Here is a 14,662-nt window from a genome sequence, read left to right as displayed (position 1 = left end):
TCTCTGTTAAAGGTCTAACCCTCCCGCCATTTTCCCTTCAGATAAGCAGACAGAATGCACAATATGCTGTGAGACTCCCGAGAATTCTTTCCTGCAAAACAAAGGTAGGCCCAATTTGACATTTTTCATATTCCTAAGGTAAAAATAAATTTAAAAATCCTTTTAAAAAAATGACACGTATGCACAGCCTGCCATAACCACCTTTCAGGGCTTCATTCATCACAAAACAGAAAAAAAGGGCCCAACCCCAATTTTTATTTTACTTTTCTTTATAGAGCTCTTTTAATTAATTAATTCCCACCCACCCTAAGGAGTCAGAGCGCATCAGTCCATTTTATAAATGGGGAAACTGAGGGCCAGGAAAATGAAAACGCAACTCGTGTCCTCCTGTGGAAAAACACACATGAGCTTGAATGGCAAAGAAAATCTGATCACATAAAATCCTATTTGGGAGGCACCTTCTGATCTGACCCTGTATTGTCTCCCAGCCCTTCCGGAATGCAAAGATCATTAAAAAAAATTCTAAATATAGGAATGGAATGGTCATTTCTGCTCCAGACTCTTTATACTGGGTTAAAGGGCCGAAGTAGCATAAATACCCTGGTTCCAGCTGGAAAAGATTTCCCTCCAGTGCAAGCACTGTGGAGGACCCCACTGCAAGCTCCAGCAGGCAAAGGGAGTGTGCCAGGGGGTTCCAGTGCTGTGGCCCACAGGGAAGCCCCAGGAGGCTGCCATAATTTAGGTAATTTAGAGCTCTGTAAATTATGTCAGCAGCCTCTCCAGCCCTTGGAGTCACCCAAATTCAGAAGGGTGAACAGATGGCTTAAAGCCACCTTACTCCCCCTGTGCTGCAAGTTGGGTGCAACACAGACTCTCACCCTACAGCCTTAGCGAGGATCCAGGTTCTAAAGCAGTGGTTCTCAAACTTTTGTACTGGTGACCCCTTTCATACAGCAAGCGTCTGAGTGCGACCCCACCCCCCTTATAAATTAAAAACACTTAAATATATTTAACACCATTATAAATGCTGGAGGCAAAGTGGAGTTTGGGGTGGAGGCTGACAGCTCGTGACCCCCCCGTAGTAACTTCACAGCCCCCTGAGGGGTCCCAACCCCCAGTTTGAGAACCCTTGTTCTTAAGGGACTTTGATCGGAGCAGGCCAATTCGGAAGGGGGAAGAACTTTGCTAATTTACAGGAAAGATAAGAAACTAGTGGGGCTAATTCAGCCACATGCCATCTCCAAGACCCAAGCACGAAAGACTGCAGTTAAGTATGGCAGATAGAAAAAAGCAGCGTTACATACCAGTGTACTACAAAATAAGCAGGGGCCGGAGCCCTCCTGTTCGCAGACAATACGGCCACAGGTCAAACAGTTATTGATGAGTTTGTGCTTCTGGCCCAGGCACTCACAGGAGTGGCGTCCAGGGATCAGGACTGCCAGTTTGTCCTGACCCTCCTTGGTGTACAGGTTGACGAATTTGGCCTTTTTCTTGGAGGTACTGCTGACGCTGCCACCACTGCCCATCTCTTGTGCCTAATTTAGAAAGAGCAAACAGTGAATTTAATCTGCATTCTCACTGCAACACAAACATCAGAAAGAAACAGGAGCCCTTTAAACAAAGAATGGGGATAAACAGCCAGACAGATACCTGGCCAGCTTGAGTGAAAGTGGGACCAGACTCCAAATTCAAACCAGGATGATATCACTGAACAGAAGCAAGCCTCAGAAAAGGTCAGCACCATTTACATGAAAGGAGGACTGCTCAGCTTCGTGTTCTCTCTTTGCAAACTGGAATTGCCTGGGTTCTATGTGCCGGAGAGAAAGTTCTTGGATTCTGCGACCAAGAGCCTACATTAGGTTTTGTTAAATCAAACAAAAACTATAGAAAATCAGACCAGCAATCCAAAGCCCAGCCAACACCTTGGTGCAAGACACAATGCTAGTGCTGAACAAGGTGGGCAAATGGTATAGCATGGTAAATCCACATTCCTGACACATCTATAAAGTAATCTATGCACCTAAACGCAGATGGAAATCACAAACACCTGAGAGAGAAGAGACCTTTTAGCTCACACAGATTATGTATTAATTATATTGATCAGTTATGAATTCCCAGTAATCACTCAATTGACAGGTTCTTGTCCCAAGATCAGGCCAAGTATTATTATAATTACTGTTCAGTTAGGAATCCTGATGTGCACAGTTGCAACACTCACACTTTAGGAACCCTTCTGTATTTACAAATAGTTTATTAATACATTTAGCAAAGTCACCAACACGCTAACCCAGCAAGGTAGATAGATATGATACAGAACATACCTCTGAACATCAACATACACTATCCCTTGCAGAACAACCTGAAATGTTACCCAATATCTTCCTCATCACCAGTAGCCATCATTCTGGCACCTCCCAATGGCTACCTCTCTCTCTCCTCCTGCCCACAGGCTGGATACAACTTTTATAATATGTTACACTGATATCACTATGCCTAATGCCTATTCAGTAGGGGTTTCTCCCCTCTTCCTTACTTGTATTTCCTCACACTACTAAAGTTGAGGTGTCTTTCTTCTGTAGGTTAGTATATTAATGATCTCAACTTACCACATACGTCAATTCATTACCATGGCACTCTTGTGGTCAGACCACTGCGGATGTTCTATCCAAAAGAAGGCATTCGCTCATGTTCCTGTGGTTGGCTGGTGTTGTTATGGGCAAAATTCCCCTTTACACACTCTATTTCCAGTTCCCCAGAACATAGGGGTGATCACTAGACTATTTATCTGTGCCAAAGTTCATAGGCTTCAAGCCCTATGCTACATGCTGAAACCAATGTCTTACAGAACACAGGCCTGTAGGTTTCTTACTGCTGAACAAATCAATGCTAAAGTGAGCACTATGGGCTACACATCTAATCCACAGCCCACCTCTCCCACCTGAGAAGGATTTCTCTATGCAGTGTATATTCTTTGGCAATTTGACATACTGTAATTTATTATTGTTCTCATCTGAGGCACATTAGCAAGATTGGCACGTTACTTTTGATGTTTGTCTCTCTCAGGTGCATACTTTGTCTTATGCCGAGGTGACTCTGATGATAGATGGGACAGGATACCATGGATGATGGCTGCATGAGTGGCTGGTCAGTGGAATTCTCAATCTTTTCCCTCAAGTCCTCTTTCACCTTGAGCACTGAAATGAGTTCTCGCTTCCTTCAAGTCTCTAGCAGGCATTGTATAGGTAATGTTTCTGATAAAGTTTGCCTCTCAGTTATAGATTCCAAGGCCCTCACATCATGGAACACAGAAATTGCTATAGTGGAACCAAACGTATCTCTAGCCTAATGTTACTTCTCTGATAACGGCCAACACCAGATGCTTTGAAGGAGGGTATAAACTTACAATAATGTGTCTTCGTGTGCAACACCATCCCCTGAGCCGAGGGGGAGGCAGGTTTTCCTGATCCCAGCTGATAAGCAACTCATGGGTTGAAGCCTGAGGATCGATCACCCTTATTTTATCCTCACAATTGTCACTCCAGATTCTAGTCATATTCAAACAGTGAATCTAGTCTCTGCCTGTTGTTTATCATCTGTGATATGCTTGAAAATCTTCTTTTGGTGCTGGACAGTTTCCCTCTGCCTCTATTCTTCCTAGTCTCTCCTAGACTTGGGGGAAGGGCCATTTCTAAGAATCCCTCCTCAGTACGGCCTGGCTCTATCACAGATGTAACACTTCACTGGCTCTGCTAACTGTATGTTGTTAACAGATCACTCCAACTTCCTGAACTTCACCCCAGCTATTGTTGGTTCTAGGTTCCCAGGTCTCCATTGTTGCTTCTGTCTCAGATGGCGCCAGGTAACAGCATCAGGACACCTTCTCTCATGTCTCTTCCTTTTCCTGTCTCTGTTGCGTACAATGTTCTGACTCACTCCTCGTTTCAATGGTGCTGTGACTCTGGTTTAGGGTTTAATGATGGGTGCTTCCTCCATCACCCCTGCTCTGTCCAATCAGCGCTATTTCCACAACCAGGCCAGAGCTCTGCTTTTATTAACAAGAATGAAAAGAGACACAGTGACCTCAGTTTGCAGGCCTTGCCAGAGGTTTCTCAGCACCTTAATTAGGGTAACAGAGAAAACTCTAAGGAAATAGCTGAAACCTCCTAAGCCTGTTTAACCCCTTCATTTCCAAAACAAAGTCCATATTCCTTTCCCTTTCAGACGATTTAAACTTTAAAGGTGTTTTCAGCATTTTAAAGTATCCCCATAGGAAAACCTCTATTTATATTAAATAGTAAAACAGGGATGGCCAAAGTGCAACCCATAAAACTCTACAATTTGGCCTGTGGCAACTCTCACTTTCAGCATTCAGCTGTAACCCCTGGGGACTACATGTCCCAGCATGCAATGTTCCATCTTGAGCCAAAGGACTCAAATCAAGAACAATGCATACTAGGACCCTTATTTTTTTGCAGGTTGCTCCATCACATTAAAGAGAACAATGGCTGCAACCTGCTCTATTTGATACAAAGTTATGGCTCCTATTCTACACCTGGACTGTGGCATAGGTTAACTGCTCAGGCCCCTGGTAAGCTGCCTATAAGTCTCCAAGTTAGATGCCCTGTGCTAGAAGCAAAGCCCAAAGAATGAATCTGGAAAACTGTACAAGATGACAGCAAAGATTCTCATTTCCTTAATGTGTACCCTGAGAGAGAGAGAGAACTATGGAACTGAAAGAGAAGGTGCTAGTGTGCATCCCAGTGGTGGGGAGCTAATGCTTGGAGACTAGGATTGTGTCGGTTATGAACAATGTCCTAACTTCAGATTTCCTGCTTTGTAGGTTTGCATTTCAGTGTATTTCCATTTTGGAGACATATGCATGGGCAGCCTTAACTCTAACAGAACAAAGTTTTGTTTGCAAGTTTCCTAGGTTGGTTTTAAATATAGGAGGCTAAGGACGCAGGGCTAGAGATGAGCTGCTAGGCTGGAAATGGGGGCTAGGCTGGGGCATAGGTGCTATGAAGCCAGTTAAATAATCAGATCTCCTCCAAACTTTGCAGGCCAGTGGAGAAAGCTTTAACCAATGCTTCAGCTTCCTCTGTCTGGCACTCAAAGCTTTTCAAGTGAAGCAGCAGGAGCCGGAAAAGCTTTGAGTGCACACTAAAGCTTTCGCCAGAGCAAATATAAAGCTTTAAACCAAGCAGATGTGACTGTTTCACCAGCACGCCAGTTTCTTAGCCCTGCACCTGGACCAATACCCTACCAAGGCCCTCAGTCTTCTCCATCCCCTGCTTTAAGCAGACACCTTCCATTGCTCACTATCTATTTTCATGTGTCCACTGCCCCATCCAGTCACCTCATAAAACAAAGCACTGTCCACACTGGCAAGTTTCTGCACAGTAAAGCAGCTTTCTGCGTTGTAACTCCTGAGGTATAAAAAGCCACCTCAACGAGAGGTGTAGTGCTTTCTGCACCAGGGATATGGCGCTGCAGGGCCAGTGTAGACACCGTGGCGATTACAGCACTGCAATTGGCCTCTGGGAGGTGTCCCACGATGCCTGTTCTCACCTCTCTGGTCATCAGTTTGAACTCTAGTACTCTGTCCTCAGGTGATCAACCGTCATCCCCACCTCGTACATTCTTTGCAAATTTGAAAGTCCCCTTCCTGTTTGCTCGGTGATGCGTGCAGTGATCTCAGCGCATCTTTCCAGATGGCCATGCCTGCTCCATGCACCAGGCGATCCCCCGCTTGGAGCAATGCTGAGCTGCTGGACCTCATCAGCATTTGGGGAGAGGAGGCTGTGCAGTCCCAACTGCGCTCCAGCCATAGGAATGATGATACCTATGGACAGATTTCACGATGCATGATAGAAAGGGGCCATGACTGGGACACACTGCAGTGCAGGGTCAAAGTGAAGGAGCTGCGGAACGCCTACCACAAGGCACACGAGGCAAACCGCCACCCCGGTGCTGCACCCACGAGCTGCCGGTTCTACAAAGAGCTGGACGCGATACTCAGTGGTGACCCCACCTCCGCTGCGAAGACCCTGTGGAAACTTTGTTGGCTTGCATGCCAGTCAAGAGTGGACCGAGCCAGAGAAGGAAATCTTGGATGAGGATGTGGAGGAGAAGGGGGACCCAGAGGCAGACATGCGTTCAGCCAGGACCTCTTTTCTACTCTGGAGAAGGCTAGCCGGTCACAGCTGTCGGATGTTGGCGAAGCGCAAACAGGAGAGGAGGCCCCTGGTAAGTGGATTTGATTTTGGGAATTGCTGAGGCGAGTTGTCAGTGGCAGGAGGGCTGCAGAAAGCAGGCTTGTCTCTGTATGATGCAAGTACCACCACATGCCTAGTCTGAGTGGCAGAACAGGCTGTTGATTGCCTGAGATCTCCAGGAATCTCTCATGGAGATACTGGGCAATCTGTTGCTGCAGGATCCTCGGCAGAGCTGCTTTGTTTCTTGCCCCATTAACGGTAACTTTCCCGCACCATCATGCCATCACTTGTGGGGGACCATTGCCGCACACAGGTGAGCTGCATAAGGGCCAGAGCGGAAGCCTTGGAGAAAACCCTCCCTTGTTTCCCTGCTCACCCTCAGCAGCAAGGTATCTTCCATAATGGTCAGATCCTGTGAATAACGTGGGGACAGGAATGATTATCAGGCCCCTCCTACAGTAATGGGTTTCCCCCAGAGCCACGTGCCCAGTGTACAGCAGGGTCCGGGGAGAGTGATTTACCCTGTCCCTGCGGCTACTCACCATTTTGGCCGTCTTGTGGCTCATTGTGCTTGCCTGGGGTTAGTGACAGGTGTGTGAATACTGGCTGTGTTTTAAATCACTGAATCAGTGTTCTCTGTGTTGCAAACAATACTGCTTCTGTAAAATGTTGCGTTTAAACTTCACAGAGATAACCTTGGGAGCCCAGCTTCCCTCTTTGTTATCGGTGGCTGAATGGCTGCGCAGAATTAGAAAGCGGCCATGAAGAACTAAGGAGGACTTTCTGCGTGAAGTTATGATGCACTCCGCAGCTGAGAAAAAGGAACTGAAGGAGTGGTGGGACAGCGAGAAGAGGGACCTAACGGAGAATGTGGCATGCCAGAATGAAGCCACAGAGCAGCTCTTGAACGTTATGGAGTGCCAAGCAGACATGTTCCAGGCGATACTCACATTGCAAGCTGAGCAGCTCCGCACCCTCCCTCCCCTGCAGCCACTGTCACACAACTCTTTCCCATGCACCCCCCAGACACCACCAACAGACTCTTATCAACCTCCTGGCTCCAGTCTTTACCCATGGCATTCCACTCCTGCCCCATCACAGTCCAGCACTGTGGACTCCCACCACCCACTGCACTCAACACCCATCCCTCTGCGGTTTGGCCCTGCTGAAGTACAGTACCTGCTGCATTGTACTACAAAGGAGAAGGTTGGATACGATCCCTGGACATACACAAATCTTTAGCCATCCTGGGATCCACCTCCTCCCGCATCCCCCTCAGTGCTGATGGGACATTTTGTTTGACTCTCCCCTCTGGCTGTTGTTTTTTAATAAAATAATTGTGTTGGTTTGAAAGCAATCTTTATTCTGTTAAGTGAAAGCAAACAGATCTGTGCAAGGCGACAGGTAATTTTCTTAAACCTTCATAGTGCATCGTCTGCACCAATCACAACGACTTCCTACCATTACAAGCACTGCACTCCTGAGCATAGCAACAAATGTTACTAACTTTCAGTTTCAAATTGCTGCCTCATGGCATCCCTGATCCTTATGGCTCCACACTGCGCCCCTCAAATAGTCCTGTTCTCTGGCTGTTCAAACTCAGCCTCCAGGTGCTGAGCCTCTGCAGTCCAGCCCCGAGTGAAGCTTTCACCCTTCCCCTCACAAATATTATGGAGCGTACAGCATGCAGCTATAAGCATAGGAATATTGTCATCAGCCAGGTCCAGCTTCCCATATAGGCAGTGCCAGCGGGCTTTTAAACTGCCAAAAGCACACTCAACAGTCATTCTGCACTTGCTCAGCCTGTTGTTGAACTGCTCCTTGCTGCTGTCAAGTTGCCCCGTGTATGGCTTCATAAGCCACGGCATTAAGGGGTAGGCGGGGTCTCCCAGAATCACAATGGGCATTTCGACTTCCCCTGCGGTGATCTTCTGGTCCGGGAAGAAAGTCCCTGCTTGCAGCTTCTTGAACAGGCCAGTGTTCCGAAAGATGCATGCGCCATGCACTTTTCCGGACCAGTCCGCGTTAATGTCCGTGAAACACCCATGGTGATCCACAAGCGCCTGGAGAACCATTGAGAAATATCCCTTGCAATTAATGAACTCGGTGCCTAGGTGGCCTGGTGCCAGAATTGGACTGTGTGTGCCATCTATCGCCCCTCCGCAGTTAGGGAAGCCCATTTGTGCAAAGCCATCCACAGTGTCACGCACATTTCCCAGAATCATTGTCTTTCGGAGCAGGATGCAATTAATGACCCTGCACACTTCCCTCAACACGAGTCCAATGGTCGACCTTCCCACTCTGATCTGGTTAGCTACCGATCGATAGCAGTCTGGAGTAGCCAGCTTCCACTGTGCAATCACCACATGCTCCTCCAGTGCAGGTCAGCTCTCATTCTCGTGTCCTTGCGCTGCAGGCTGGGGCGAGCTCATCACACAGTCCCATGAATGTGGCTTTCCTCATGTGAAAGTTCTGTAGCCACTGCTCATCATCCCAGGCGTGCATGACGATGTGATCCCACCATTCAGTGCTTGTTTCCCGAGCCCAAAAGCAGCGTTCCACTGTGGTCAGCACCTCCATGAATGCCACAAGCAATCTCATGTTGTAGCTATTTCGCGTGGTGTGATCAATGTCGCACGCCTCTTGCCTTTGTAATTTAAGGAATAACTCCACTGCCATTCATGATGTGTTGGTCAGGACGAGCAGCATACTGGTCAACAGTTCAGGATCCATTCCTGTAGACCAAAGAGGCAGAGCGTGCAGTACACTAACCGTTGAAAGATGGCACCAAATCTGGACAGAAGCACAGGGATTGCTGGGATGCAAAGAAATGCATCACAGGGCATTGGGAATGGACCCATGATACCCCGCAACCCCATCCGTCTTCCCACAATTCCTAGTGGCAGAAGAGGAAGAGATGCACCGCTCCAAATACCGCTGCAAGTGCCACAAGTGTGAACATGCTATTGTGCAGGCAGCTGACAGTGTGAACACCCAACAGCGGTTTCCCTTCAGCACTCTCTGAGCAGCGCTGCAACTCCCAGCACTGTAACTGCCACTGTAGACATACCCTTAGACTAGATCTAAGACACATGCTACTTTTTCCATTTCAACATTAGCTGTGTATTCATTAACACTGCCAGGCACAATCATTTATGTTGCTTCTGGGGATTGATATCTTCACTGTCTGTTACATATATTAATCCAAGCTTTCATTTTTAAAAAAAAATTGTGTCTCTTGTCCCCAGGGTTGTGCAGAGAAACTTGAAAATATAAACAGAGTATAAGCCAATGGAGTGCTGTGAGCAAGAGTCTGCGGAGAGCCTGAAACAACAGTTCTAAAATGTGTGACCTGCCCCATTCATTCCAGTGGGACTATTTACTCTAAGGGCTAGTCTACACTGGCAGCGCTTTCATGTGGCTTGTGCGGTCGTGGCAGAGCACTGGGAGAGAGGTCTCCCAGCACTCTAAAAACACTACCCCCATGAGGGGCATAGCTCCCAGCGCTGGTGCACTGTCTACAGTGGCGCTTTACAGCGCTCAAACTTCCTGTGCTCAGGGGGGTGTTTTTTCACACCCCTGAGCACGAAAGTTGCAGCACTGTAAAGTGTCAGTGTAGACAAGCCCGAAAACTTGCTGGAGATTTCTGCTAAAGTGATCAGCCCTGAAGGTCTGCTTTCTGCGCTCTGTTAGATCTGCTACCCTAGTCCAAAGTGGTATTGCTCCATGCCATGTTACACGCAGTTGTTTAGTAAAGACTGTCCCATGCTAGCAGTGCTAATGAGTCCCCAGAACAGTTACATCTGTTCACACAGTTAGCTCCTATTGCTGGAAGTCAGTTGCGGCTTGCACAAAGCCATCTATTTCCTTCTGCTCCTCTGTGAGACCCATTTGCTCTGCATTCCACAGTTGCCACTCTGCCCTGGCTGCCAGGCACACTCACCTTGGCCAGATCAAGGGGTGTTTTTACTTCCTCTGCAGGCAGATTGGGCTCAGCATACAGAGATGTTTCTTGCTTGTTCCTTCCTTTGCGCCTCCCCCTCTTGCCTTGGTCTCCAGCCCGATGCACATCTGAAATCTCTAAAGGGTTGTGCAAAGAGAGAGGAAGGTGTGTTAGCCAGCAGCAGTGAATATTGCTGACCTCTTGGGGAGAGTGATCACTTGGCTTTAAACCTTCAAAATGGGCAGAAAGGGAGATCCAGAACTAGCTGCAGAAGATGCTTCGTGGCCCTACAAGCATCTGCTGATCAAGTAATTAAGACAAGTTTTGGTTACTTTTGATACTTTCATCCTACCACCCACCCTCTACTCTGACCCACCATCTCTTTTTCTATATATTGGCAAAGGGTCGGAAGCCGTCTGAGAGGACTTTCTCCATCGGGTTACCAGCTCTTCTATAAATCGACTTTTCTTCCCATCTGTTCCCTGGATGAGGTCAATTACATACTCTCGGATCTCCTCCTCATTTTCAATTGACAAGATGTACCTGGAAGGGGACAAAAAGAAGAAAACTGATAACATGAGTATATTTTCCAAGAGACAGGCAACACCAAAGCTAACCTCAACTTTCCCTCCACACTCTTTGAATCAAGTTACTTCAGCGAGCATGGGAGAGAAGACGTTACAAAAAAGGCCCAAGAGGAAGACAAATATCTGAGGAAGATACGCTTGGAAAAATCCCTTGTTATTTCTGGACCAGTGAAAAAACGGGAAGGTCAGATACCTTTCCAACCCACCCCCTCCCCACCAACAATGACAACTGCACTCTTCCTACTACCAAAGGAAATTAAAACCACACTGGGATTCCTGCTCACTCCATACTCTCTAATATCGAACCACAAATGAAGTCCAAGACAATCTCATGGGTTTAAATATTATTGAAATAAATATTTCCTCCTTCTACTTGTCTACAAACATCAAAATCTTTTGTCCTTCTCTTTCACCTTCGAATGGAAGAATATCAAAGCACTTTACAAACAAACACCCCTTCCCAAATACATGGCAGATGGAGTTAATCCTGATCTATTTCACAGAGAGGTTACCTAATATGCCAAAGACAATGCAGGAAATCATCAGAGCCAGGAATACAAAAACCCAGGGCTAACAACTACTTCATAACCTATACACACACAACACATCAAAACTAGATTGCCCACATAGAACAGACTGGACCTTCACTTTAAAAGTGACTGATGAAAGTGGCGAGGGGCGGGGGAGGTTGTGCCCATGTTTGTTTCTTTATACTGCATAACAAAGGCCTGAAACATTTTACACATACTGGAGAATTTCCTGAGGGTCCCAAAGAGGTAGACTGAGAGCATGCCAGTCCTTCAGGTGCAGGAGTCCTGATTTTCTTCCAACTGTTTGTACCATAGTAGTTGAGTTACACAGGTGTTGAACAATAAACAAAATTTTAAACAATGTGAATTATCTGTCCTTTGCAAATCAAGTTGCACTTGCTTGGTATCTGCAGTATCATAAGCCCATTAATTCTCTAATCACTCATAGTGTCTTCCAGGAAAAACAAGAATTTTGAATGTAAAAGAAAGCAGCTGGAGCGGGAGGAGACAAAAAAAAAAAAAAAACCCACCAACCTTTCAGATTATCTTTATCCATAATAAAGAAGCAAAAGAAGAGCACAAACCCAGTTTTTCCTTTGCACTAGCCTTACAGGGCTCATCCAAAGATGCACAAACAGTAAACTGCACAGGAGCTGCACTTGGAAGGCTGAAGGGCTAAATGAGCTCTGCTAGGAATCAGATACAACTAAGCCATTCCCGGTCCTGAGACACCCAGTGTCGCATTTAGAGGCTCGTCCTAGTAGGTTACAAAGTTACCTCTGGATTTGGACAAGGACTTCAGGTGAGGAAATACCAGCATGATTAAAATGGTCTCTCCCTTGGAAAAGGATACAAATCCACTTCATAATGTCTATATGAGAAAGACTGCAGGTGTGATGGGAGAGAATAACTGGCACATTGATACTATAGGGAGAGAGACTATACATGGGTTTTCACAGCACAATTAGCTCGAGTTAGCATACTCAAGTTTACTGCACTCGAGTACCTATCGAGGGACTACAGTTGAATGCCTGCTTGGTGTGGTGCTCTGTCCCTCTTTGGTAGCACTAGACCGGGGTGGCCAACCTGAGCCTGAGAAGGAGCCAGAATTTACCAATGTACATTGCCAAAGAACCACAGTAATACATCAGCAGCCCGGTCAATCAGCGCCTCCCCCTCCCTCCCCGCCATAGGCGCCGACTCCGTGGGTGCTCCAGGGCTGGAGCACCCGCAGGGAAAAATTAGTGGGTGCTCTGATTAACCAAAAACCTGAGCCAATAAAAGAAAAAATGGAAAAGAGCAAAGACTCCTTTTCGCAAGAAAAGCTCCCTCTCTTCAACATCCAGGTGTTGTGGGAAGCTTTAGGCCCATGAACAGTGCAAAACAGATGTATGTAGTAGAGTAGTTCCTGGCTCCCGGAGCTCCCAGGGACCAGAGAGTCAGAGGGGGAAGTCCCATCAGTGACCATCCAGGCCACCCCAATCCACACTGGGCGGGGGCCCAAGTGGGGTCAATTGAGCCCTACAGCAGGATCTGTAGAGCTGCAACCTGACCAGTCCAATCTGAATCGGTCCTTGTCTCTTACCACTCCCCCCCCACCAACGACCCGAGCCTCTCCCTTCCCCTACCGACTCTCATCCCCTCCCCTCCCGCCATCTGCCCGAGCCTCTCCCTTCCCCTACCGACTCTCATCCCCTCCCCTCCCGCCATCTGCCCGAGCCTCTCCCTTCCCCTACCGACTCTCATCCCCTCCCCTCCCGCCATCTGCCCGAGCCTCTCCCTTCCCCTACCGACTCTCATCCCCTCCCCTCCCCTCCCGCCATCTGCCCGAGCCTCTCCCTTCCCCTACCGACTCTCATCCCCTCCCCTCCCCTCCCGCCATCTGCCCGAGCCTCTCCCTTCCCCTACCGACTCTCATCCCCTCCCCTCCCGCCATCTGCCCGAGCCTCTCCCTTCCCCTACCAACTCTCATCCCCTCCCCTCCCGCCATCTGCCCGAGCCTCTCCCTTCCCCTACCGACTCTCATCCCCTCCCCTCCCCTCCCGCCATCTGCCCGAGCCTCTCCCTTCCCCTACCGACTCTCATCCCCTCCCCTCCCGCCATCTGCCCGAGCCTCTCCCTTCCCCTACCGACTCTCATCCCCTCCCCTCCCGCCATCTGCCCGAGCCTCTCCCTTCCCCCGCGCCGCGCCGCGCACCCCACGATTTCCTCGCTGACATCCAGCCCGAAGTCGCCGCGCAGCTGCTGGATGCACCAGGCCAGGAGCGCCCCGGCAGCGGCCATCTCGGCCCGGGGAAGGGCGATCTGGGCGCCCCGCCGGCGGCTCGGTGCAGCACTTCCGGCCCGCCGGGCAACACGGGCCGCGGCGCGGGGTTCCGCCGCCTCGCTGCGCCCAGCCTGAGCCAGGCCGCGGCAGCCGCGGAGGGGCAGGGCCTGAGGCGTCCCGGCGGGGGAAGCGGCCGGAGGGTGGTGCCCCCCTGGGCCCGGACGGGAGCACTGGCACCAGCGCGACCTGGGCCGGATCCTTCACACAAAGGCCTGGAGCGAGGCGGGGGCGCGCCGGGCCGCTCAGCCCCGTAGGGGGTCCTGGGGACAGCCCTCCCCTGAGCCGGGGCGGGGCCTGCACTGGGAGGGGGCGGGGCCTACACTCGCGGGGGGAGGAGGGTAGGTCTGCAATGGCTGCGGGGCTGGGGGGGGAGGTGATGGACTGCATTGTCTGGGGGTTGCCAGGTGGGGGCCAGTACTGGCTAAGGGTGGGGGAGGTGGTGACCGTGGAGGGTGGTATGAAAAGCAGGATAGCTTAGCAAAATAGCCTCGTGTGGAGTCCACATTAGGCTTTAGCTTCACTGCAAAAGTGCCGTTTTATACCGAGGTGACTAACTCGAGGGAGCATATTGCTGTAAAATCCTGGTGGAGACACGGTACAGGTTTTTCCAACCAGGCAGCTAATCTAGTTCAACACTGTACCCCTGACCTGGGGTTTATTTTGACTAGATTCATTGAGGTACAAACTACAGCCCTTGTCTCTGCTAGGATTTTACACTGAGATCCTATCTCAAGTTAGTAAAAACACTTTTTTCTGCAATGAAAAAAGGTGGCTGGCAGGAAGATAAGGACTTGGACTGGAGCTGTCAGTTGAGTACAGGTCAAATGTGCAGGAAATGGCAAAGGGAGAGAGTAGGTTTTATTTGTTTTGTTTTGTTTCTGGCCAAGAGGGAGGTGAGTGAGACAAGTGGCAGCATTCTATCGAGTGCAGGTGGGTTACAGCAACTAGATAAGTTTCAGAGCAACTAGATAAGTCTTTCATTAGTGGTATTAGTACTGAGTTCCTAGAAATATGCCCACCAAAGAAGTGAGGATTCTTGAGAGCCTAAGAAGGGTAGGAAG

General features: G+C 48.9%; 1 protein-coding gene across 2 annotated transcripts in view; it reads right to left on the bottom strand.

The window, feature by feature from the left end:
* TRIP4 (thyroid hormone receptor interactor 4) overlaps window positions 1-13,884 on the bottom strand; it is a 51,616-nt gene extending 37,732 nt beyond the window's left edge. Inside the window, exons 1-5 of one of the 2 annotated variants that reach the window (XM_073363226.1) lie at window positions 13,473-13,884; window positions 11,494-11,575; window positions 10,535-10,701; window positions 10,159-10,295; window positions 1,305-1,535 (exon numbers count right to left, since the gene is read on the bottom strand). In XM_073363226.1, the coding sequence (XP_073219327.1) occupies window positions 1,305-1,535; window positions 10,159-10,295; window positions 10,535-10,701; window positions 11,494-11,575; window positions 13,473-13,494 (639 nt within the window). In that variant the 5' untranslated portion in view covers window positions 13,495-13,884. The remainder of the gene's footprint in view (window positions 1-1,304; window positions 1,536-10,158; window positions 10,296-10,534; window positions 10,702-11,493; window positions 11,576-13,472) is intronic. The other variant, XM_073363227.1, reaches the window with a different exon arrangement.
* Window positions 13,885-14,662: the final 778 nt, after the last annotated feature.

The sequence above is a fragment of the Lepidochelys kempii genome, chromosome 10 (assembly GCF_965140265.1).
Source record: "Lepidochelys kempii isolate rLepKem1 chromosome 10, rLepKem1.hap2, whole genome shotgun sequence".
Taxonomy (NCBI): domain Eukaryota; kingdom Metazoa; phylum Chordata; order Testudines; family Cheloniidae; genus Lepidochelys; species Lepidochelys kempii.
Note: the sequence above shows the minus strand (reverse complement) of the source record. Positions and strands in the feature narration are given on the sequence as shown.